The 26,485-nt window shown below is 39.0% G+C and overlaps 1 protein-coding gene across 5 annotated transcripts in view; it reads right to left on the bottom strand.

Annotated features, from left to right (window-relative positions):
• The window catches only part of HIBCH (3-hydroxyisobutyryl-CoA hydrolase), an 87,669-nt gene that overhangs the window by 2,543 nt on the left and 58,641 nt on the right, over window positions 1–26,485 (bottom strand). For 4 of the 5 annotated variants that reach the window (XM_060016432.1, XM_060016428.1, XM_060016430.1 and 1 more), the window contains 5 exons: window positions 24,041–24,127; window positions 19,850–19,908; window positions 19,056–19,137; window positions 4,991–5,110; window positions 656–689 (listed from right to left, as the gene is read on the bottom strand). In XM_060016432.1, coding sequence (XP_059872415.1) covers window positions 656–689; window positions 4,991–5,110; window positions 19,056–19,137; window positions 19,850–19,908; window positions 24,041–24,127 — 382 coding nt within the window. The remainder of the gene's footprint in view (window positions 1–655; window positions 690–4,990; window positions 5,111–19,055; window positions 19,138–19,849; window positions 19,909–24,040; window positions 24,128–26,485) is intronic. The other variant, XM_060016429.1, reaches the window with a different exon arrangement.

The following is a 26,485-nucleotide window of genomic DNA, read 5'->3' as shown; positions in this document are numbered from 1 at the left end:
GAGTGAAAGAACTCATTTTATACAACATAAATGACAGCTACTATTTATAGGCATATGGACTTATACATAAAAAGAAATGGTTGCAGATTTGCTAGGAACAAAAAAAATCAACTACTTCACTAGCTTTTTCTTAATATTCTTACTTTGAAGATGATAAGCAAAAATAGAAATTAATAATAGTAGCATATGTTACTAATTATGCCATGTTTTTTTCTCAATGTCAATGTTTAACTGCTAGGTTCAGGCAAAGAGGTGGATGGTAGGGTCCAACACAGCTGGAATTTTAGAGAGGACTTCAGGCCTTTCTGCAGGAGAATAAACGTACCTTGCAAAGGCTTCAGCAGCAGAATTAATTTACAAACTCATGCTGCACTTAGCAGAGGGAGTCCATGTGACTGTAGGAGAATGATTACCTCTTATATATACATTAGGGAGCGGTGGCCACATTATTGGAATTTTTTAAACAATACTGGTTTCAAAGACTGGTCTTCCCTCATATGCCAGTTGGTAATATTCAAAAAAAACACTTTGCAATTTTTATAAAAGTTTGATTTTTCACTAATCAAACAACCATCATCTTTTTTTTTTTCTTTAATAGTATCTGCTCAAAAATCCTATTTCCATAATAGCCAGGAAGGAAACAACTGTCACTTACCTGCCCTAACACCTTCATGAAAGTCATGGCCTCTCTGAAAGAAAATCAAGATTAAATGCAGAATTTCTGGGCATCTTCATTCCTGATCATCTCCTCTCTTCCAGCCACTTTAGCCCCCACTCCGTGGCCACACCCTGAGCCATGACATTCAGAGACTGGACCACCTCTGAGAACCCACTCTGATCACCTCCTCCTTTTCTTATTTGCTCAAATATCTCCACTGCTACAAATCCCTGATTTAACTGAGCTCCACTGATCTACGCGACTTTCTCACCATTTGTTTTGGCTTCACTGCTCTTCATCCAGCCCAGTTTCCCCAGTTCATTAATGCGGTCATTTTTTTTTTCTTGAAAACGCCCTTATCTCCCTCAAGCCTTTCCCCCCGCCCTTTATTCTATCTTGGCAAAATCTCAGCACCAGCTGAACCCTACTATTTACCTCTGCCTGTGTTCGAGCAGCTAAAATCTTACTGCAGAAAAATCATACAACTGTGACTGGCTTCGTTTAAAATTCATGATCACCAATCTCAAACAGGCATGGAAAACTGCCTCACAATCCATGTTCTCTTCCCCAATGCAAGATAATGACTTCAACTGTCTTCTGTCCCCTCAACCTCTTCCCCTAGCAAGTTCTACTCTTTACACTATATTCTCCAGCTAATGAGTTAACCTTCTACTTTATTTTTAAAAAAGAAAAAAAGACGCCCTAAGACAGAACATTCTCTTCTTCCCACCAAAACATCTGCAGCCCAACTACAGCCATCTGCACATGCCTTCCCTTTCCCGTCTAAGGAGGAAGGGACCCACCCCTGCCAAAGGCCAATCCTCCCCTGCCTTCCCATTCATATGCCCTCTTCTCAAGGACTAAGCCTGAGAAGGTCACCTGTCTCTCTTTTCCTGCCATCATCAATGTAGGCAGTATAACTTAGTGGTTGAGTGCATGCAGTTCAAATGTCCTGGGTTCACCTCCTGGCTCTACTACACAGTAACTATGTGACCTTGGGCTAGTAATTTCTCTAACTCCCAGTTTCCTTATATGAAATGGTAATATCAACACATCCATCCTAAGATTATCTTAATCCACATTCCAGCACAGCATCTGACACACAGTAAGTGTTCAGTAAATGTTAACTATTATTAGTATCATCAACATAATCCTTTTTCCCTATTGGCTCATTCCCAGTCATTTACAAACATGTTCTAGTATCTTCCAAAGGAAATCTCAATTGATTCCACAGTCCCAGCTTCTACCCTATTTCTGTTTCAAGAAGAAAGGGTTGTGCACACAGTCTTCAATTCTTCACATCCCATTTACTCACTTCCCCTCCAGCTTACCACACTGCAACTTCTGCCTCCACACACCCCTGAGATAGCTTGCCAAAATCATCTGTAACTTCAGTATTGCCAAACGCAAAGCATGCCTTTATCCTCGTCTACTAGAGGCTCTGGCAGTGTTCCCTCCTCCTTGAAACACTCCTCTCCTGCTTTCATGACACCACGCTCTCCTGGTTCTCCCACCTCTGTCCATTTTCTCTTCCACTGCTCATTTTCCTTCTATATGATCTTATCCACTCTAAACTCAACACATCAGTGCCTGAGTGATCAATTCTGTTAAAAATAAGATCCTGTCCCTCCTCTGCTCAGAAAACATCCAGTGCCTTCCCATTTTACTCAGAACAAAAGCCAAAGTCTTATAAAGACCTCCATGGCCATGTATGCTCTGCACAGCCCTTCCCTATGCTGTCCGCTCTGACCTCCTTTCTTTCTCACTCCCCGACCACCCCTGCCCCACTCCATCAGCAAGGCCCCACTGCAGTTCCTAGAACAGGAAGGCCACCCCTCACCTCAGAGCTCTGTACGTCAGGTGCCCTCCAGATAGTGCATGGCTCACTCCCACACTTCTTTCAGGTTTTCACTCAAAGAACATCATCTCAGTGAGGTCTTCTCTGGTCTTCCTATCTACAAGTTCAACTCCTGTCCCCCTGTATTCCATACCCTCCTTCCCGATTTACTTGTGCTCCTTAGCACCTGTAATAATATACTACATATTTTACAAATTTATCTGTTTATAGTCTATCTCCCCCACTATAAAGTAAGTTCCAGGAGGGCAGGGATGTCTCTGTTTTGTTTACCTATATATTAGTGCCTAGCACATGGTAAGCACTCTTATTTGTTAAGTAAATAAATCTCCAAAGTGTTCTTTTTTTTAATTGGCGTTAATGTCTCTCAGACTTAAATCTCTAACCCACACCTCTAAGTTCCAACTCCTAAATGTGTTCTTTCCTTCATATCCATCAAGGCCTATCAATTCTATCGCCTACATTTGTCTCAAATCCATTTACTTCTCTCCACTGCCACTCTAGTCTAAGCCACTACTATTCTGCACCTGGATTACTGCAGTAAACTCATATCTGATCTCTACATCCACTCTGAATCCTCTCCCCAACTCCGTCATCATTCAGTAGCAATAATTACCTTCCTAAAACCAAATCACCCCCTGCTGAAACCCACGAGGCTTTTCAACATTCTCATTTCACACCCTTCAGGTCACCGATGAGCTGACATCTCAAAGATGTCTTCCTGGACCTACTTATTTAAAGCTTTCCCTTTGCTTCCCCCATTCCCTCTTGTCCTCACATCATTCTATCACCAACCGTGTAGGTTTCCTCTACAGCACTTACCACAATTTGTAATTATTTTACTTATTTTGTTTACTTGTTCTTTATAGCCTCAGGAGGCTATAAATCCCATGAGAACAAGGACATACAACAGCATAATACTTAGCACAGTGCCTGGCACATAGCGAAACATATTTTCTGAGAGAATGAAGGAAGGAGGAACTCAATCAATCCAGGCAGTACACTAAATGTACAGTGAAAAACAGGGACTGGGTGAAGTGTACTGGGTAGGGGTCAGGAGCGTGACCATCTGGTTTCACACGCCATGTCTCTGCCACTTAACAGATGCACCACCTTAGGCGGGTTACTTTACTTTTCTATGCCACTGTTTCCTCATCTGTAAAGTGGAAACAATAATAGTACCTGCCTTCTACAGACAGTGTAATATTTAACTGAGAGAATGCACGTAAAGTGCCTAGCGTAGTACCTACTCATAATAAACAAAAGACCTCAGCTGCCATTTACATCCTATGGAGTGACCTCAATATATGACTAATAGAGCTTAATTTATGGTTGGATGAACTATTTTGAATATCTTCACTATTTCAGGACATCGAAGACCATTAGGTATGTCTGCTTTCTAGTTATTAAACATAATATTTCCTTTAGGCCATGAGCGTATTAATCTAAGGGTCCTCTACACATAACACAAAAGAGATAATTCTGCTTTAAAAGAGTTTATCTGGGGACTCCCCTGGTGGTCCACCAGGTAAGACTCTGTGCTCCCAATGCAGGGGGCCTGTGTTTGATCCCTGGTGAGGGTACTAGATCCCACGTGCATGCTGCAACTGAAGAGTTTGCATGCCGCAACTGAGTGTCCACATGCTGCAACTAATAAGTCGGCATGCCGCAACTGAAAGATCCCACATGCCGCAACAAAGACCCGGCACAGCCTAAATAAATAAATAATTTTTTTTTTTTTTTTTTTTTAGAGTTTATCTTGGGGGGCTTCCCTGGTGGCACAGTGGTTGACAGTCCACCTGCCGATGCAGGGGACATGGGTTCGTGCCCCCGTCCGGGAGGATCCCACATGCCGCGGAGTGGCTGGGCCCGTGGGCCATGGCCGCTGGGCCTGTGTGTCCGGAGCCTGTGCTCCACAACGGGAGAGACCGCAACAGTGAGAGGCCCACGTACCACAGAAAATAAAAAAAAAACTTAAAAAAAAGACTTCATCTGTAAGAATAAATCAGTATGACTCTGAAATATTTCATGAAATCAATAATATTCTATGTGATTATTGCCTATTTTAAGTGTATCTATAATGGTATTTTCAATGCTAATCTATTAATTAAAACATATAAAAGACTAATAACTTCTCTTTGTGCATTTAGATTTAGAGAATTTATGCTTCTTGCCCAAGGTCAGAGACTATGCCTGTAAAATGGTTAAAATTTCTATTCTGAATTTCACATGAGGTTAGAGTCCTTCTTACAATTACATGCAAAGGTAACTGCTGTTTCATAAAGGCTTATTAACAATCTGTGAGCAATATTCCCACGTGCCTTAAGCTAACTGGCCTGTTGTATTTTCATAGAGTCGATTTATAGATAGTTTCAATTTTCTTGTTTATAAATTTTCTATATTTTACATGCTTTAGTAGTGAACATATATGACTTTCATAACTAGAAAATGACAATACTTCAAAGAAAAATTCTTACCATACAAGCTTGACTCAGCCGATATTCCATAGTTAATACTTCCTGCAAGGTCTTGGAAGACCCCTCCATGAGTTGCCTTAGTGTGATCTTTAGGGATGTTGGAGACATTTTATTAATTACCTATTAGAGAAAAAATTTACTAGTTTTAGCCCAATAGTTCCTTTCCTGCTTATGATAAACTAGCTGAGTTTTGATATAAATCATATTAAAATTTGCTCCTTAACAATACTTTCATACAACAAAGTCTCATAAAAATAAGATTATGCCTTAGCCTAATCCTGCCAAAGCACCGAACAAAATTTTCTAATCCGGTACAACAAAACAGATCATTCTGCAAGTGGAAGAAATCCTATATCCATAACTGAAGTAATAAAGTACATCGACATTTTGTAGCCTGCCTGACATAAATTATCATCTCAACTACATAATAAGCAAGCAGTGATTAGGCCTAAATAAAACTAATACACATCTCACAAAGCACTAATGTATCAGAGGACAGACATTTCACTTTCTAATATAAAGAAAGTGAAAGAGTAGAAATACAGTAGCTCCTCCTTCCCACTTTGTGACTCTAGAAAAGTGTCTTAACTATAGTCTTCACCTAAAAATAAATCCACTTACCTTGGAAGTAAAGAGAGAGACAATAATTCAAGGTATTGTGACGTGGTCTTCTCTAGTACTTAAATATTTGATAAAATAAGAAATATAGGCCTGACTCCTTGGCTACAGTGCTATGCCACCTCCTTCTGAATTTAAAGATGTTATTACTGATGTTCCAATACATGTGTATGGCTGTGAATGCAACAGCTGCTGCAGGAGGTCCCATTACATGCGTATAAATCTGAGGCCTGCCCTTTCCTTTGTAATTGCAATATATAGTTTGCAGGCATGTTGTTGAGCGACTGTCTCAAAGGTATGAATTTCACTTTTGAGTTCAAAGAACTCTCCCCACATCAAGATTCCAGGTTCTCTGTATCATCCTCAAGTCTGGCAACAGATTCAGAGAACAGACTGAGAGGGTAGGGCAGTATCTTACCAAGCAGTTGCCAGAGCTTAAATAGATGACTACTGTACAGGAAAAGTTGAGGGAAGATCAGTACCCTACCTACAGCCACAATGCTGAAGAGAAGATGAGAAGGAGAGAGAAACAGTTAAGTCTTTTATGAATCTAGTTCATATTCGCAGGAACTCATGCTTCTGCGCTCAGTGCTGTATGGACACGATCCCACTCAATGCCCTGACAGAGCTCCTACTCCATGTTCTCACCTTTCTGGGTGCAGGCCACGAGGATGATGGCACCCTGCAGCAGTCCACATACTGTGCTGGGGGCCCATCCTTTCCATAGCCAAGTAGGTAATGCGTCCATTTCATTTCCAAACCCAGTAGTTTTCTCTGGTCAGAGCAATGCTCATGTTATCACAATGAAGATCTAGAAGAACTTCATTCACAATGCTAAAAGGTGTACTTCAGGGAGGGACACAGCCACCTTCTATCTTTTCTGGTCTGCAAAAACAATGAAGCTACAATTCCCTTTCCAACAGGGCTGCGGTGTGCAAGCTCACAATTACGCACCTCACTCAGTACTACTGTTATGATTAACTGCCTGTGTCCTCAATTCTTAGTTTGGTACTTTATGTGCCATCTAGACACAAAACTCTGTCTCTCGCCATACTTCCTCACCTGGCTACCAACTAATTTCATAAGAAAGGCCACTTAAGGTCCCCAGTTGTCTGTGCTTGTGCCATATACACAAACTAGAAAAAAAAATGGGAAGAAAATTTCATTACAAAGGCTCCGTTGGTTCAGACATTTCATGAAATATTAAAAGATGTTTTCATAAGACAGATAATAGAAGAAGAAACTGTAGTCTCCAACCACTCAATATGCTGGCACTTCAGCACAGAGGCTAAGGTTTTGGACCCCAGAGTGAGACAGCTCTGAGGTGGAATCTCAGCTCTGCTGCCTCCTACATGATTGACCTTAGTTTCCTCATTTGTGAAATGAAGATGATAAATATTACCCACCTCATAAATGGCATGGCAATACAGGATAGTGCAACGTGTCAGAAAGCAAGCAAATCAAGGAAGGGAAGGAATTGAGCACATTTTCCTTAGCTCTCAGGCAAGTATGTTCACACATATGCACATTTTACAAATGAGGAAACCACACTCATGAATTTGTCCAAGGTCACACAGAGCAGGAATCCAAACCTAAGCCAGCCAGCTCCAAAGCCTACCTCCTCATACTATATGAGGCTATAGAAGTAGTCAAGAAGGTCAAAGGCTGAAGAAACGTCAAAAAGAACAAAGATGGAGGAGAGGACATTGTGTCAGGTGAAGAAGTGAATAAAAACTTTTTTGTGGGGACTTCCCTGGTGGCACAGTGGTTAAGAATCTTCCTGCCAATGCAGGGGACATGGGTTCGAGCCCTGGTCCGGGAAGATCCCACATGCTGTGAAGCAACTAAGCCCGTGTGCCACAACTGCTGAGCCGGCACTCTAGAGCACGCGAGCCACAACTACTGAAGCCCACGAGCCACACTACTGAAGCCCACGCGCCTAGAGCCCATGCTCCACAACAAGAGAAGCCACTGCAACAAAGAGGAGCCCCCGCTCTCAACAACTAGAGAAAGCCCACGTGGCAACGAAGACCCAATGAAGCCAAAAATAAATAAATTTATTAAAAAAAACCTTGTTTGTGTAATTTCAATGGCAAAGAGGAAGACAAAGTCAGGAGAGTAGCTTGAGGAAAAACAGAGTCAAGGCAAGGCTTTTTTGTAAGGCTAGGAAAGCTTTGAAAATGATAGAAGAAAATATGCCACTAACTCAAGAAGGTAAAATTGAAGACACTGAAAGAGGGAGATGGCTGATGCAATTAGTTCCTAGAGTAGGCAGAAAAGGATGAAATAAGACCACAGATGGGGATGTTTCCCTTGACAAGGAAGTGGGACATATTAGAGCAGTGGTGGTCCCCAACCCTTTTGGCACCAGGGACTGGTTTCGTGGAAGACAATTTTTCCACGACGGGGTGGGGGGGATGTTCAGGCAGTAACACCAAGGATGGGGGATGATGGAAGGCAGCAGTTGAAGCTTCGCTGGCTCGCCCGCCGCTCACCTCCTGCTGTGCGGCCCGGTTTCTAACAGGCCGAGGACTGGTACCAGTCAGCGGCCCAGGGCTTTGGGACCCCCGTGTTAGAGGAATCAAAGAAGGGATGATGGAAGAGCATTAAAGGAGCTAACATAGCTTCATTTATGATAAAGGGAACACAGACTGTTTTGGAAATTTTGATAACGATTAGGACTTGGATCTTTAGCTAAGCCAGAAATGTGTATGGATACAGCCCTGCACCCACCCATACAACTAACTGAATGGACACATTTCTGCGTATTAGAGGAACACTGGTCAGTGTTCTAACCAATTTATCTGACCCTTTAAAGATTAGTTGTCTCCTGTATATCAAATAGCCAACTTCTTTTTTCCTTTATTTTTATCAAATGATTCATATTCTCATCTCAATTCAACAATATTACTGAGCATTTATTATGCATTAGACACTTCAGGGGAGACAATAATCAACAGCACACGGTCCTTGCACTCAAAGCATTATGAGCACTATAATCACTGCCTTTTGGGTAAGAATCCTAGGAACCCTTCTTTTGGTTAAGTTTTATTTATTAAGTCCTAGGAAATCTGCCACAAAAGGAAAACTCAGGATAATGCCGCTCACCCTCTCCTCAGGAGTGCCAGAACACTCAGTAATATATAGTCTGACATGAATTATCAAGAGAAAAACAGTATTCAACAAGCCTACTGATTACAATTAGAAAACTTCTACCAAGTAGGACTCAGAGTTGACTCAAGGGCTATAACAACTATTTCTCTGATTCACTAAGTGATCTTAGAAAATGATCTCTTGAGTTCTTTCCTTTATAAAAAAGGATATCATGTATAACATTCTTTAAAAGTCTAGGCCCTGCCAGTTTTAATCTCAGAAGAAGGAACACTAACAGGAATTCAAGTAAATTTAGATCATTTTACTTTTTAAAAATGCAATAAAAAATAGAGCTGATACTGACTTACATTACATACAGGGTAAAGACAATGAACAGGAAATGAGAGCTTAAGAAGCTAATTAAAGGCAACAAATTAGCTTATTCTTCATCTAACTCAAAAGAATACATAAAGGTATAGGAAAAATACAAATGGGTGTAATTTTACTCTCCTCTGAAAAATGGCTACAGCATATTTCCAATCTATTAACATATTATGAGATGAACTTTCTAATCATTCCATTAAAAAACCAAATTCACTAAGTGTAAAAACTTCGTTGAACCGTTAAAAATGCTGTCAAGATAAAAGTTTAAGTAAGCCACAGACAGTAACCACTTAAGAAGTGTTCAATGTACATTATAGAGGTCAGAGGAGAAGGATAAATCATTTGCTCATATTATACTATAGAAAATTATTTAATTTGAATAGCTGATACTTTAAAATACTTGCAAGGCACAAGAGAAATAAATCAGTGCAAAACAGGTCAAAACAAATTATTTGAAAGCATATAGAAAACAATTTTGAGTAGAAACAATGTTTTCTACGAGGGCAAATGACACTTAGAAAATAAAAAACTAAGGAATACTATAATTAGAAACACTTTATACAGTTGGATTTTTAACTTAAGAAAAATCTAAAATAGTATATCCAATCACTTTTTAAAAAGGCCGTTAAGAACATAAACATAGTTAAAACAACAGATCTCAAAATCCCAAAATAACAAACTCCTGTTCTACATTATAGTTGGTTAATGTAAAGAGTTTGTAATGAAATCTCTCATTTATGGACTGTTATGGATCTGCCCCAGATCTTCAGGACATCTTCTCCACATTTTGAACAGAAAATTTCTGTTCAATAAATGCCACCATTAAGATAGAAAAAAGGCAAGTAACAGATAGGAGGAAGATATATGTAGTACATGTACTGGATAAAGGACTTAATTAGCAGAAGATAGAAATAATTCCTACAAACTAACAGTAATAATAAAAAAGATTTAATAGGCACTTCGCAAGGAAGGATACCACAGCCAATAAAGGTATGAATTGATGCTCAACCCCATTAGTCATCATGGATGCAAATTAAAACCACTATGCAATGCTATTTTACATACACCAGAATGACGAATATGAAAAAGACAGATAATATCAAGTGTTGGTGAGAATGTAGAGCAACTTAGTATCCAATGTAAATTTGTACAACCATATTGGAAAACTTTTTGACAGTAACTACTAAGATCAATGTACATGCTTTAAATTAAACAGAGGCCATCTAACTGAGGTGCCCTTAATGCTTTAGTAGACTGTAAGCAAACCAAAATCTAAGCCTGTAATGCCTCAAGGTTAAAAATCGAAACCTAAGGACAGCCAATCATAAATAGCCAATTAGCCTTTCCCAACTAAAGCAACTGCTTAAGCTACAGCCAATCAACATTTCCTTGCTTTGCTTCCACCTCCTCTGCATAAAAGGCTTCCCCTAAGCTCGTATCAGTAGAGCTTTTCTTACCACTTCTGCTTTGCTGCTGCCTGATTTAGATCAAGTTTTGCTCAAAAAAACTATCAAAATTTTTTTTTTTCTTTTGCGGGCCTCTCACTGTTGTGGCCTCTCCCGTTGCGGAGCACAGCCTCCGGAAGCGCAGGCTCGGCGGCCATGGCTCACGGGCCCAGCCGCTCCGTGTCATGCGGGATCTTCCCGGACCGGGGCACGAACCCGTGTCCCCTGCATCGGCAGGCGGACTCTCAACCACTGTGCCACCAAGGAAGCCCTATCAAAATTCTTAATATGCTTTAGTGTATCTTTTAACAACATGTGATGACTTTTCAGTACTACTCCTGGGTATATACAGAAATCCATATCTTTGTTAACAAAAGACACAGACAAAATTGTTCATAGCAGCATTATTTCTAACAGTAAAAACCTACAAACAACCCCAAATGTCCACGAACAGTAGAAATAAATAAATAAAATGTGATATATCACACAATGGAATAACTTAAAGCAATGAAAACAAACCACTGCTACATACAACACTGGTGAACCTCACAAATACAATGCTGAGCAAAAGACAGACAGATAACTATGATTTTATATATAACTCAAAAACAAAATCTATGGTGTTAAAAATCAGTATATGGTTAGCCGAGGGAGAGGTAATGACTGGGATGGGACTCAATAAGACATATCGAGTGCCTAATTTATTCTGGGTGTTCGTTATGTTTATGTTGTAAAAATTTTTCAGCTATACATTATAACTTTCTTGTACTTCAAAAAAAATGAATTCTTAAAATACATACACACTCAGAAAAAATTCACTGAATTCAAGCTCTTTAGTTTAACATAATAAGGCTCCTCACAGTCTGGTTCCAATCATCTTTTTGGCCGTATTTTCTGACACTTTACTCCTTGTTCCCAGCTCTGCATTCTCCTAACATTTGTCCTTTGAGTATGTGCTTTGTTCTGTCTGATATAGCCTTTGCCACTTGACAACTCATTCCCATCTTTAATCCTCTGCTCAGAGGTCTCCTCTGTGAAGCCTTTAAGACTCCTTCCCCATTTTCTGGACACCCACAATAATTTGTGCAAGCCTCTAGCTTAGTAGCACTTACCGTATTTTGTTTATGTGTCTATTCCACTGGATTGTGAACTCCCTCTGAGAACAGGTACTGAATTTTCACTTTTGAAACTCAGTGGCAGCACAGCACCTTACCCACTCATTCATCATACCTACCATGTGAAATGCTCTGTGACAGGTGTCTGGAAATACAGGAGTAAGCAAGCTTCTCAGCAGCTTATAGTCTGCTGTAGATGGCACTCAATAGAGCAAAAAGACAGGAGCAGTAGAGAGAAAAGGACACATAATGGGGACAGGGACAAGCAGGTAGAGGTCTTTATGGAATAACACTGTCATTTCTATGGTGTTCAACACTGCCACTAAATACCCGAAGCTTTGTTGTGCTGTTTTAAGGCTTAAAAGGGAACTATTTCTTAGCATTTGTCCTTGGGATTGAATGAAATTAAGTAGAAGGTAGAATTTAAGCCACAGTAAATCACATCATCTGTTATTTTAAAACCAAGCGGCATAAGCCCCTGTTATATCCTGTCTGTTAAACAGGTCTTTGATTTTTTTAACTAGTTTATATCAACTGTAGTTAAGAGTTATGTTTTGCTATGAATTGTGAATATTTTTCTAAATAATCATCTTATACATTATGCACTTATATCTATAAATCTTTTCCAGAAATGTTCAGATTGACCAAAAATACAATAGAAACACAAAATACCTAAACGAGTTGGTCTACTTCACCGAATACTGCAGCTTCACAGACATATTTTTGTTTTTAAATATTTTTTCACCATTCTGGAGGGTCATATTGTTTTAAAGAAATGGGCACTAATATTTCTTTCCTCTTATAAAAGGCTTAGAACCAGTCCAAGAAGAGTGCTTTTTGCAACCTTAAGATTTTTCCGGTAATTTCTTAAAAGCATTAACAATTAAAAAAAAATGTAAAGACAGTATCTAAAGATGCAGGTACTCCTGTTTGATGATATCCTAAATGTTCATGATAGCACTTAAGGGTCACTAAGCTCCATCAGTGGACTGGAAACTGTTTTCTCTTCCTGTCTACATAGATGGATGTATTTTCCCCTTAAGGTTTATTGTACTCTTTCCCAAAGGAACAATGCATCCATCAACACTGCCATTCAGTTACTCTTATTAATAGCAATTAACTGCACAGTGTAATAGGTACCTTCAGCAAATATAATGCCCACTTCTACAGGTCAAACTGTTTTTTAAACATAATTTGGCATATCATTTTATTTTTTAAATAATTAGTTTTACTGAGATGTAATTTACATATGATAAAATTCACTCATTTTAAGTGCATAGGTCCATAAATTTTGATAGATGTATACAGTTGTACAACTACCCCACAATCAAGATCTAGAACATTTCCATCACCCCAAAGAGTTCTACTTCCCTCAGTTCTATCCCTGGGCAGCTGATTTGTTTTCTGGGCCTACAGTTTTGCCTTTTCCAGAATTTCATAAAAATAAAATCACACAGTAGGTAGTCCTTGTGTCTGCCTTCTTTCACTTGGCATAATGCTTCTGAGATTCATCCAAGCTGTTTAATGTATCAGCTCATCCCTTCTTATAGCTGAGTATAATATTCTACTGTATGAATATACCACAATCTGTTTACTCATTCAATTAGGGATCGGATTGTTTCCAGTTTGGGGCTATTATAAAGTTACTATGGACATGTGAGTAAAGCACCTGTGTGGACAAAAGTTTACATTTTTCTTGGGTAAATCCCTAGAAGTGGGATTGTTGGATCTTACAGTAAGTGTACATTTAACTTTATAAGAAACTGCCAAACTGCGTTCCTGCCAGCAATATGCGAGTTGTAAGTGCTACACATCTTTACCAACATTTGGTGTTGGTACTGTCAACCTTTTAAATCTCAGCCACTCTAATGGATGCAAAGCAATATCTCACTGTGGTTTTAATTTGCCTTTTCCTAAAGATTAAAGATCTTGAGCATTTTTTCATGTGCTTCCTGGCCATTCATGTATCTTCTTCGGTGACATGTCTAGATTTCCCATTTTTAGTTGTGCTGTTTACATTCTTATATTGTATATGTGGTGGATTAAAGTCCTGTTATCAGATACATGTTTTACAAATACTTCCTCTCAATCTGTTTCTTCCTCATTTTTCTGATAGTGTCTTTCAAAGAGGAAAAGTGTTTAATTATAATAAAGATTTATCAATTTTTTCTTCTGCAGTTCCAGCTTTTTGCATTAAAAAGAAAATCTTAGCTAGCCCAAGGTCACCAAGATTTTCTCCTATGTTTTCCTTTAGAGTGGTATAGTTTTAGTGCTTACATTTAAGTTCATAATACATTTTGAATTGCATATAGTGTGAAGGAGCTCAAAGCATGTCACCCCAAGATAACGCCATGTTGTCATATTGATTATTTTGAGTTAAAGGCACCTGGGAAACAATAGGTGTAAGAAGGGCACTCTGACCCTCCTTTTCTTCCTGAAAGCAGGAGATACAACCCCCATGTGAAAGGTACCCTCCCTGTGCCAGGAGGAAGGAAGCCATTCTGATCACCAGAGATAGGGAATTTGGGGCCAAGAACTCTGTACAAACTAACCTTCTTAAATTAACCCTTATCTTCCTAGTTACTTCTTCACCATTTACTACTCCTAGCCAAAAGTTATTTGCCTTGTCAATTCTTAACAAATTTATTGTTTCTTTGTCTAAAAGGTATACAAGCTTCCTGCTCTGGTCATTCTTCAGGTTTTCATTCTCTTGCACAGACAGCCATGTACATGTAAAAATTTAATAAAATTTGTATACTCTTCTCCTGTTAATCTATGTCAGTTTGATTCTTAGGCCCAGCCAGAGAACCTAAGAGGATAGAGAATTTTTTTCTCTCCTACAAGGGCAAGGTAAGAGTCAATAACTTTTTTTTTCCTTGCATATGGATATCCAATTGTTCCAGAACCATTTGTTGAAAAGACTATCTTTTCCCCACTGAATTACCTTGGGAGTTCAGAGCAAGTATTACTCTAGTATTAATTTACGCCCACTACTAAAATGTAAATCTTCTGGCTGATGGGAATATGAACACTTCCCAGACCTGTGTGAGACTTGCTAACTGTTCAGACTATTGCTTTCCTGTGACTCTTCCCCTGCTCTTGTGGAGTTTTACCCATAACACGTACAGATCAATATTCTGGAAACTCCTGCAGGAAGAAAGCTGAGTCAATCTTAGGCCTCTCTTGTTTGTTTCCCTTCTCTCAGGAATCACATGTGCTGCCTGCATTGTCCAATGTCTACAAATACTTGTTTCATACGTTTTGTCCAGTTTTCTAGTTGTTTACAGCAGAACAATTCCTGTAGCAATTTTCTTGAATATCGGTCACTTTATTTTTAAATAGTACAGTATACAGGTAATTCTCAAAGCTTACAGAAAGATTAGTAATCTTTTAAGTTTAATTTCTCGTTTTAATACTTTGCTGCTCCTCTTTCTTAAAATCTATGCCCTGGTTATCTTTCTTAGTTTTCCTATTTTTCCTCCAATTTTTCAGTGCATGAATTCTTTATAGAGGCCTGTCATAGTCTTGTATGTTAACTTCCTCAAGTAAAAACTGAGTTTCATTTACTCTTCATGAAACGAGCATTTTAAAATAAAAAAATACATAAATCTCACATTAGTGATTAGAAAGAAGAAATCCCAAAAAATCTAATAGGAGTTTTCTAGTGCTGGAAAAGCAAAGTATACACCCTCTCTCTAAGCCTTTAACACAGCAGGATATCCTACATCAATAACAAGAAAACACCTAAAAGACAAGTCAAAAGCAGCACTGGTTTCCCTGGCCATTTGCTCAGGACCACCTCCCTGGACACTAATTTGACTCACTGCTCTCTGCTCTTGTTTCTCTGCCTCTCTGGGCCGTGGACTTCATTCCCCAGACCTCCTAAGGACTGGTGACCCATTTAAATTCCTTCCTTGGATTAGTATCCTTGCTGAGAGTTGAGGCAAGGGAGGTCGTCTCAACCGCTTCTAACCATGATTCCTTTGATTACTGACATCACTTGTAATTCTGGAAAAGAAATACTTCTCTCATTGGCCCTGAAGAACCTTCTGTACTTTGGCAAGCTTGCTAGTCTCATTACCAGAAAAGGGAGATTGAAACAGGAGAGCACTTCCTACAAGTCAACAACAACAACAAAAAACTCAATTAAAAAATGAGCAAAGAACTTAAACATATCTCCAAAGAAAATATAAATGGCCAATCAGCATATGCAAAGATGTTTAATATCACCAACCATTAGGGAAATGAAAATTAAAACCACAATGAGGGAATTCCCTGGTGGTCCAGTGGTTAGGACTCCACGCTTTCACTGCCAAGGGCACGGGTTCAATCTCTGGTAAGGGAACTAAGATCCTGCAAGCCGCGTGGCGTGGCCAAAAAACAAAAACAAAAAAAACCCACAATGAGCTATCACCCCCCAGCCATTAGGATGGCTTTTTTTTTTTCTTTTAAAGACAGAAAATAACAAGTGTTGGCAAGGATGCAGAAAAACTGGAACCTCTGTGCACTGCTGTCAGTGGGAACATAAAATGGTGCATCTGCTATGGAAAAGAGTGTGGAAGTCCTCAACACATTAAAAATAGAATTACCATGTGATGCAGCAATTCCACTTCTGAGTATGTATTCAAAGAATTAAAAGCAGATATTTGTAAACCCATGTTCATAGCAGTGATATTAACAAGACCCAAAAGGTAGAAGCAACCCAAATGCCCATCAACAGATGGATGGATAAATAAAATGTGGCATAAACATACAATGGAATATTATTGAGCCTTAAAAAAAAATGAAATTCTGGTACCTGCTACAACATGGGTGAAACCTGAAACATCATGGTTAAGTGAAATAAGCTAGTCACAATAGGAAAAATGCTGTATGATTCCACCTATGCAAGCTGTCCATTGTAGTCAAATCTACAGAAAAGGAAAGCAGAATGGTGGTTGCCAGAGACTGGGAGGAGAAGGAAATAGGGAGTTACTGTTTAATGGGTATAAAGTTTCAGTTACGCAAGTTGAAAATATTCTGGAGATTGATTGCACAACAACGTGAATATACTTAACAATACTGAAATATACACTTTAAAATGGTTCGGATGTTAAGTTTTACGTTACATGTATTTGTCCACAACAAACACACACACACACACACACACACACACACACACACACACGAGAACACCGCAATGGGAGTCTTTGGTTAAGGTTTCTCTAATACAGGCTACCCATCAGGGCATTTAAATAGCCCATTAGTTTACATGGATTGCTTGGCACCATGAACAACCTACACCAAAAGAGTGATTAAAAGGAGATTTGATGAATTCCGACCCACAGCATTATTTAAAAAAAGAAAAAAAAAGTGTATTGGAACTTAGGAGGAAAATCTAAGAAAGGACATTAGAAGCCATAAAATAAGGTATTACGAAAATTCCATCAGTTGTAAAGATGGAACTTCTTTACAACTTCCCCATATTTGTCAGTTTTTTTAGCCCGTATGTTATCCTATAGTGACTGGCAGTTAAAAATCTAAAGAAAGGATTAAAGAAAAACTGTATGTTTTTATTTAATGATAAGCAAGTATGTTGAAAAGATTAGGTCCTTCCCGATGGACAATCCTAGAGAGAAAGGAACCCCTAAGACATGGAGTAGATGGTTGCAACTTCAAACATCAATACAGACTAGATCATTGGGACCTGCAGAAGGAAGACAAGAATCCCTGAAGAGTCCACAGGGTCAGGAGCAATCCTTGAGGTTTCCTGACACAAGTGTTAGAATCTTCTTTAAAAGTTGTTCAAACATGTGATCTGCAAACCTGTCACTGAAGCACTAACAACTGTCTTCTCCTTCAGGGTTGTTTCTTGGTGTGTGTTTCTGGCTGACATAATTAAAAGAAGCCCTATTTCTAAGTCTCTGTCAGGGAAGCCTCAGTGGGAATTTCTGATCCCCACATCATGTTACTCCCAGCAGATACTAATACTGTGGAGCCACATTCATTCAACAGAGCAGGTCAACTGAATAAAAATGAAAATCGGTCCTTCCAGTGAGGGTGCTTATGCTGATCCTAGCTGTGATGGGTGGCTTGCCAAGTACCCTCTTCTGAATGCAGAATAAACATATCGCCAGAGAAATGGGAGGAAAACTGGAAGACCATCTGAGTCCTATCCCTCAGTTTTGGGGTAGGCCAGTGGTTTTAAAATAATATGGTTAGTTGCTTATCTGTACTGCTTTTATAGTATTCAATATATAGCCTATGAGGTACTGTACTGCATGACTATTTTCAAATGAAATTGCTAAGTGCATACTTAACCCTATTGCTGAAAAAACAAACAAAAACACAAACAGGAATGCTGGTTTCTATATTGCTCTGAAAACAAGAGAACCAACTTTCAAGTCAGAATCCTTGAAATATAAAATGGTTATCTACATTTATGCAAACATTACTGAAAGCTGTTAACAGTAACATTACTTTTGTGAGTTAGGGAAATATATGGCTGGTCTACTTACTCTAATTTATGCCTATCCTTGAAAGTTAATAGAATTCCAATACTAAATAAGATCCTAAGAGACAAATTAATATTCCCTTAAGAATGAGGAAATGTTTCCATCTTCACAGGTAAGATTTAATTTAAATTTTTTGTCAGTAAGTTACCTGACAACTGAAGTGCTATAACTATACCTGTAAATTGAAAAATACTACCAGATAAAGAGAAACCACCTTTTCTTTCTAGTAAAAGGAAACATACATTTTCTTTCCTTTGTCTAGAAGTCTAAAGTACCCCAAGTTTCACAGTCACATGATAGTTCCATGAATGTCAGTATCCAATATGCACTCATTTACACAAAAACAGCTTTTCTTCCGCTGTTACCAGTTGAGTCATGTTGAAGAAAGATCAAAGTGTACCTAACACTGAGAAACACTGCTTAGGACTTGGCTATGGCTGTAGATGGAGCCTCTTGTTAGTTTAGGAAGGATCACTTTCTTATTAAACCTACTGCTAAAAAGACCATATACTGATGTGTTGCACATTAAATAGAACTTACAGACTAATGTCACAACTGCAATATATTATAAGGTGACTGTTCGCCATTGATCCAACCCTTCTAATAAAAACACCCCTGAACATTTCTCCCTCAAGACAAGGAGGACTACTGGAGATGAAGCATGCTTATGAAGTCCTTCTCTGTCATAGTCAAAAAGACCTAAAAACAGCTTAGCTTTGTTATCAATATCCAGCAGGTAGACAAGGCATTTGGGTTTAGGTAAAGGTTTTGTGGAACTACTTTCTGGAGCTCAACTGAGTTCAGAAAAAAAACTGTGCAGTGGGCTATGTCACCATCACGGAGCTCTGACACCCCTCAGAGGCTTCCCTATCACAAGAATTCACCACTCTCATGGCGGAAACAATCTATACATTACCTTCAACTGCTCTAGGGCAAAAGATGAACCATCTTGCTGTAAATTTTCAATAATCTGTTCCACAGTATTGGCTGAGAACCAACTATGAAAGAAAGGGAAACATAAGATTTCAACAATGTGTAAGTGATTTCTTCTTTCCATGATAGCAATGAGTCTAAACACAGCCTTCCCCTAAACCCTATTTCAAGAATGAAAACATTTCCAACCTATATTACAGGATGATGAAATAGAACATTGTTTCTCTGGGTGTTTGCAGTCTACCTTCACTAATGGGAAATAAAGCCTACATTTTCTCTTCTGCTTTCTTGCATCTATCATACATAAGTAAATGATGTCTTAACTGTCAAAAACTGATGCTTCTAAAACGTAATGATAGTTGCCTTATTTTCCAACAGTTTTTCTCCTCTTGTGTTTAAGTCAGTCTGTCAGTCTCTCAAATCATTGCACAAAACCTTTTGCTGATCAGCTTGATAAGACCTTCAGAGAAGATGACTTTACAATGATAAAAGATAAGTTAGTTCAATTGTTATTTTCTACACTCTCTTCCCCATTAAAGAAATGTTTTGCACTAAAATGAATCAGCATGATAGATTACTTAAATTTAATGAGTTTATTTCCCCCTGAAGGAGTGGGCAGGAAGCTACTTTCAAAGGTAACTAAAAAAAACACTGCATTATCTGATCTCAGAATTTGGTGCATTCTCAAACACAGCACAATTACAGCGTCAGTAGTAAATTCAATTTAATATAGTCTTTCCAAAGGAACAGATATAATTGACACCTCTCTTTAAGTACCTGTTTATTTTGTCCATGTGTTCCTCAAGTATAAAAGACTTGTCTTGATCAATCTTGGACTGTTTGAAAATAAAAACCTTTAATTAATTTGATGCAACTCAAATCTTAAAAATTCTTAAAATTTTCACCATATTTAATGATATATTTTGTGGCAGATTGCAACTTTCACTCAAATTACATCCAGTCTCATAAATAACTACTACCATATGTTCAAAATTCAGACACTATGTATTATTCCAGAATAGCTCTTAAAACTATCAACAGCAAAAAATGTTCTTGTATTTTTATTTGTATGCCATTATATATTATTATGTCATCATTAAAGTGTGTCAATGAATTTAAGGATTTCAAGGGACCTAAGAAGTCAGCCTGCCCCAATTTCTGTCTGATATAGAAATCCCTACCACATCCCCGATATCCCCGCAGCACTGATCTCCAGGGGAAAAAAAACACTACAATGTGTAAGCGATTTCTTCTTTCCATGATAGCAATGAGTCTAAACACAGGTTTATATCCCCGATATCCCCACAGCACTGACCTCCAGGGGAAAAAAAACACTACCTCAGAAAAGAACTCATAAGTGCTTGAACAACTATAATTAGGATTAAAAAAAAAATTTTTTTTTGAACCAAAAATCAGCCCTCTCGTGTTTATAGTTCTAGTTAATCCCCCTTGAGTTAATCTTTTCTCACACAGTGCAGTTTTGAGTCCCCTCACAATCCAGGTCCTTCTTATGTACAAATTCCAGTTTATCAAGGTCATTCTTAAAGTGTGGTACATGTACCTTAGCTGCAGACGTGGCTGAATCATAGCAAAGTACAACAAGGTTCCGCATACCCTTGTTTTGGATACAATGCTTTTAATAACAGGCCTAACTCTAGGTTAGTTTGGGGGCAATCCTATTATGCTGTGATTGACACTGGGCAGTTAAAACTTTTTTAAAACTGGTGCCATTGTAAGCTACATTTCTCCCATCCTGTACTTATGAATTTGGTACCCTGGACTGAAATACAATTATCTCTATTGTGATACTGTGATTTAAAATAAAAAATATGTATTTGGTCTCCGTCCATATATTTGGCCTTTTGTTCCAGGCTCACAGCTCCCAAAAACCCATGAAAATCCCTAAGTAGATCACCTTTTGTTACAATATATGGTCTTTGGTCTTCGGTTCCTGAAATAAAGGTGAAATGGTTGTCTTTTGTTATTCACAACAAGCCCCTTTCAATCACACCTTTGTTTGTTACTGAGGTGACTATAGGAAAGCCCTAAGGATGGGGGCTGGTTGCCAGGGGAACCAACCAAGGGAAGTTGCAGTGCCATACTCCACTATCTAATCCCACACCTCCCCCATCTCCACCTCCAGTGAGGCGGAAAGGGCTGGAGATTGAGTTCGATCACCAATGTCAATGATTGAATCAATCGTGCCTACATAATGAAGCTGTCATAAAAACTCCGAAGGATGGGGTTTGGAGAGTTTCTAGGTTAATGAACATGCAGGGAGAGTGAGTGGCTCACCCCAACTTCATGGGGACAGAAGCTCCTGGGCTTGAGGCCCCTCTGGACCCCACCCTATGTATCTCTTCATCAAGCTGTGCATTCGTATCCTTCATAATAAACCAATAAATGTTAAGTGTTTCCCTGAGATCTGTGAGTCATTCTAGCAAATTATCAAACCCAAGGAGGGGGTCATGAGAACCCCAATTTATTGCCAGTCAGTGAGAAGTACAGGTGACAACCTGGGATTTGTGACTGGTGTGTAAAGCAGGGTCCAACTTGTGGGACTGGGCCCGTTAAGTTGTGGGATCTGATGAAAACCTCAGGTAGACAGTGTCAGCATTGAAAGGAATCACAAGACACCCAGCTTGTGTCGTGGAGAACTGCCTGATGTGTGGAAAACCAACAACCTCTGGAGTCAGGAGTGTTGTGAATGTGGTAGTAGTGAGAAGGAAAGGAAAACACATGGAGGGTTTCCCAACACATCTATCAAATTTCACATTTTTACTATTAAACAGATCACTCTGAACTTGGTTTTTTTTTTCACAAACATGTTTACCTAATTTAACTTAGTTTCTTAGTTTCAAATCAGTCTGATCAAAACACCATCAACATTCTCATCCAAATCACTGAGGAAAACACTGACTAAGAGAAGGCCAAGACGGCTTCACTTACAGCCTAATACCCAAACATTTAACAGAACTCCTTGGGAAGGCACTTCAACCCCCGACACGCTATAATCCATCCCACGTTTACCCAATTTGACAACGTAAGAGACTGTCAGATGCTTTGACAAAATCTGATGAAATGCTCACATGCTCTGTATTCATATTCATACACTAACTATTCAGGGCCCATGAATCTGTACTCACGTTCTTCTGTTCTGGGTAATTTTGTCAGGGGGAGGTTACCATTTCTCTAAATATTTCCTCTCCTCTGTTACAAACTCCTAACAGGTTTGGACCTCCTGGAATAATACCAAGTTTTCTTTTCTCTCCATTTTCCACCTTATTATCCTCTTAGAGTCTTCCTCATCCATCAATTTTAATCTAAGCTGTTGTGAGGTTTTCCCCCATTTCGCTGTCACATTTTAAATTTCTTTTTATTCTTTAACTATTTCTCTTCGTAACATCTGTTCTTATTTCACAGATGAAATATTTTCCTCTTATCTGAAGATAAAAAAAAAAACCAAACCTATAATTGTTAGGGTTCCTTCTTCTCCTTGCACTGCCTACTTCCTTCAAGTACATTTTTTATTTTAGCCAATCTCCGGTTTTTAATGCCTGGCAATCCTTGTTATTCTATGTGAAGCACTAAAATTAGGAAGCTTTATGTGTAATGTCAATTGCAGTTATGGGACTATCAATTGTCTGATGCATTATGAGATGATCAGGCCTGGATGTTTTTTTCATAGAGGGGTGCTCGAATGTCAATAGCTACAGGTTTTCTTTTGCTTCTAATGAACTGCTTGGGAGTAGGATGGTGCTACTGACTAAATGTTTGTGCCCCCACAAAATTCATGTTGAAATCTTAATCCCAATGTGATAGTATCTGGGGGTGAGGCCTTTGGGAGGTAATTAAGTCAAAAGGATGGAGCCCTCAGGATGGGATTAGCACCCTTATAAGCAGAGACCTGAGAGAGCTCACTTTCTCTCTCTGCTATGTGAGGACACAGCAGGAAGGCATTCATCTGCAAAACAGGAAGAGGTTCCTCACCAGGAACCTAATAGGCTGGCACCTTGATCTTGGACCTTCCAGCCTCCAGAACTGTGAGAAATTTCTGCTGTTTAAGCCACCAAGTCTACGGTATTTTTGTTATGGCTGCCCAAACTTAGATAGATGGTACGTAAGAGTTCTGGAAACCAACTAGGAAAGGAGGCCAAAATTCTTCCCATTTAATATGTTCTGCCTCTTTTCAGTAGAGCACCTCACCTATCCCTGCCCTTAGCCAGCGAGGCCTGTCAAAGGGAGCTGACACCCTACAAAGAGTCTACAGAAAGAACTGGCTTATTTCTCATTGGCTTCCCCCACTGAGTTCGGTGTTCTCAGGTCTAAAGTAGTTGCCCTCATCATTCCACTTTCAAGCTTCCAAAATCCTGACATCTCATGCCTGCCACTGTCTCCTTTTCTGTTCTATTTCTCTTTGTGGATTCCTGCCTTTCTTATTCCTTTACTACAATTTTAGTGGGGTTTCAGGAGGGAGCATATATGGCATCTAACATGTTTAACTAGAAGTCATGTAGCATTTTTATAGATTCTTGGCTCTTAAAAGAGAATTTAAGTTAGACAACAAAAGGAATTAAAAGAAAACACTGCATTGTATGTTATTGTATTTCAATATAGACCAGAGTTTCACTTTAGCAGCTCCACAAATAGCATCAACACTGAACCTCCATTACACAAATGTCACAGTGTGTTGTAAAAAGCCCTTGCAAGGGCCAATCACAAGGCTATGCACTGAAATTCACCAGCAATGAGAAAACAAGCTGTGTAGTTGCATGTAAAGAAGTCATCTTCTCAGATGGCCATCCTAATGATTGTGAAGCACTGATACTCCCAACAAGCTTTAAAGTAAATAAATCCCAGTACATTTATTTATATCCACAAACTATAATATTCACCAACTGCTAATTTTTCAGTCACTTCCCCTTCCCCATGAATTAAAATCTGAGGTTAGAATACTGACAAGATTACCTTTGCATGGTAAGTTTCTAAGACATCTGCAATATTTTCTTTCGAAGGAGATTTCAGGGCTAACAAATCTTCTTCCAACATGCCCAACTACAGGCGGGGGGAAAGGAAACATTTAAAACACCACAGCAACACAGAATTTTTTTTCTTTAGAAATCTTATATTCTTTTTAAAAATCCTTGTCTTAAAATTATGATGCCAACCCTTCAGCTGAATCAATGAAGGCAATTTTCACTGAAGTTGAAGGCACACACATTCCCATAAAGTAAATGCTGCCTTGCAAGGAATGGATAAATAAAAAAGAAATTGAAGAGGAGAAATAGAGACATTCATCTTTGTTTCCCTCTAGCTATTGAGCACTTGAAATGTAGTGTTGCAACTAAAGATCCCAATTATAAATTTTATTTTAATTAATTTTAACGAAAATTGCCACATGTGACTAATGGCTACTATAGTCAATGCACAGGTCTATAATATAGCCACATGTAACTCTTGTATGGCTATTAACATAACTGACACCATCTTGGGCCCATACAGTTCCTCCTGTCCTTCCACTAACCCTTCCCAGGACTGTACTGTGTGGTAAATCACTTCTCTGTCATCAGGGCTTTGTATCAATAGTTAATAGACATTGTTTAATAATCATTAGGACCAAGTGGCCTCCATGCTCTGTTAGTCCCCAAACAATGATGAAGACTCTCACTGACGTATGTATTCCCAGTGCCCGAGAGACGAGTTACCCATTCATAAATCCCAATTTAGGAATGCATGTCCTGTTTCCAAGCACATATCCCCATACCCGAAGGTCAACTATAAAACTATCCCAGTGGCCCCTCAGCAGTGCAGAGTGCAGTTGCGAATGCTGCCAGATCACTGTCCACCCAATGCCACCCTGAGCATAAGTGACCCTCTAACAGACTGATCCACTGATTATATGGAGCCGCCTGCCTCATTTTTTGGTCTCAAGATACCTTCTCAGTTCGGTGGGTACTTTTCGTTCCCTCTGTCCTCCAACAGCTTTCCCCCTATATCCCTCATATACCTCTTCCTACACTCAGCCAATTGGACTTTTTACTGTTTCTAAAACACAGCTAATGCTTTCCTACCCCTATGGGGCTTGCTCATTAAAGTCTCCTCTATCCAGAAAAACTTCTCCTGACAATACTTATCTTAAGGCCCAGCTGAACTGCAATCTCTATGAGAAAACTTCCAGTCCTTTCTTATAAGTAAGCTCTTCCTTCAATGGATTCAATGCGTTGAATCCTTTCTTTGTATTCTGTTTGTACACTTTCCATACTTTACTCTGTCAGATGATACAGATGGGTTTTTTATCTTTTGTACCCACCTCTAGCCCCATTCCCAATGTTATGCACTACAGGCCCTGTAAATGGTAGGCTATGCACTGCATGTATTACTGGGCAATCTGACTAAGAGAGGAAAGGGCTGTGGATCAGCTCTCTCCCCCATCCTTAACCAAATTCCACTATAATCAAGGGCAAATAATGGAGTACCCATGTTTGCTTCCTGTTACAGCTCAAGGGAAGAATGAGACAGCCACCTACTCAATGTGACCAAGGATGCCCATAAAGATCTAAAAAAGAGAAATATCTGAAAATTCAGGCAAATGTGATGGAAGACCCTCGTAACAGCGTTAAGGGGACAACTTTCAACTTTGTATACTTCATACATTTTAATAGCATTCCTTCCCCTATCCCATAACACCCCTACCTCAAGATCAGAAATCCATGGGTTTCCTGGGAAACTAACTTTACCCCACAGTTCCAGGGATGGAGCACATTAGCTAGGATAGATTAGCCAGTGTATTCCACCCACCCATGTGGTTCAGGCACAAGCCAGTCCAATAAGACTGAGCTAAGCCAGCTGAAGCAGAAAAATCCCAAATCTCTTGCTGGGAGTTCTAAGGCAAAACCACCTTGAACTGGGCCTTCTGTTACATTTAACACAATGACTTTCAACTGCTATGATAAAACTGCCGTCCTCAACGTGGAGATGAGAAAACTGGGGCTAAAGAGGATAAATTCAAGCTAAGATTTAAAACCAGGCTGTCCATCTGCACATCCTTTGCCACTGTGCTATCCTGGGCTGAGAAAACTGACCATGCTGTTTAAGAAAAATGTTTTAAGACCAAGGTAAGTAATATGTATCCCTTACAACAGATACCCTTCAGAAGAGTTTTTAAGACCATATTTTACAAACTTTTAAATGCACTAGGGAAACTAACAAACAAAAGAATCTTTCAAAAATATCTTTACAAAAGCCTATCTTTTTATACATAAATTCAGATTTTTATATATTAGACTTTCTTAAAATATTACTTTTTTTTTTACACAGACTATAATTATTCATCAAAAAATATTCACTGAAGATACCAGGCAAAACAGCCCTGGATCCAGATATAATTATTTCCATTTTGCATATGAGGAAATG

Source organism: Delphinus delphis, chromosome 7, assembly GCF_949987515.2.
Source record: "Delphinus delphis chromosome 7, mDelDel1.2, whole genome shotgun sequence".
Classification (NCBI taxonomy): Eukaryota; Metazoa; Chordata; class Mammalia; order Artiodactyla; family Delphinidae; genus Delphinus; species Delphinus delphis.
Note: the sequence above shows the minus strand (reverse complement) of the source record. Positions and strands in the feature narration are given on the sequence as shown.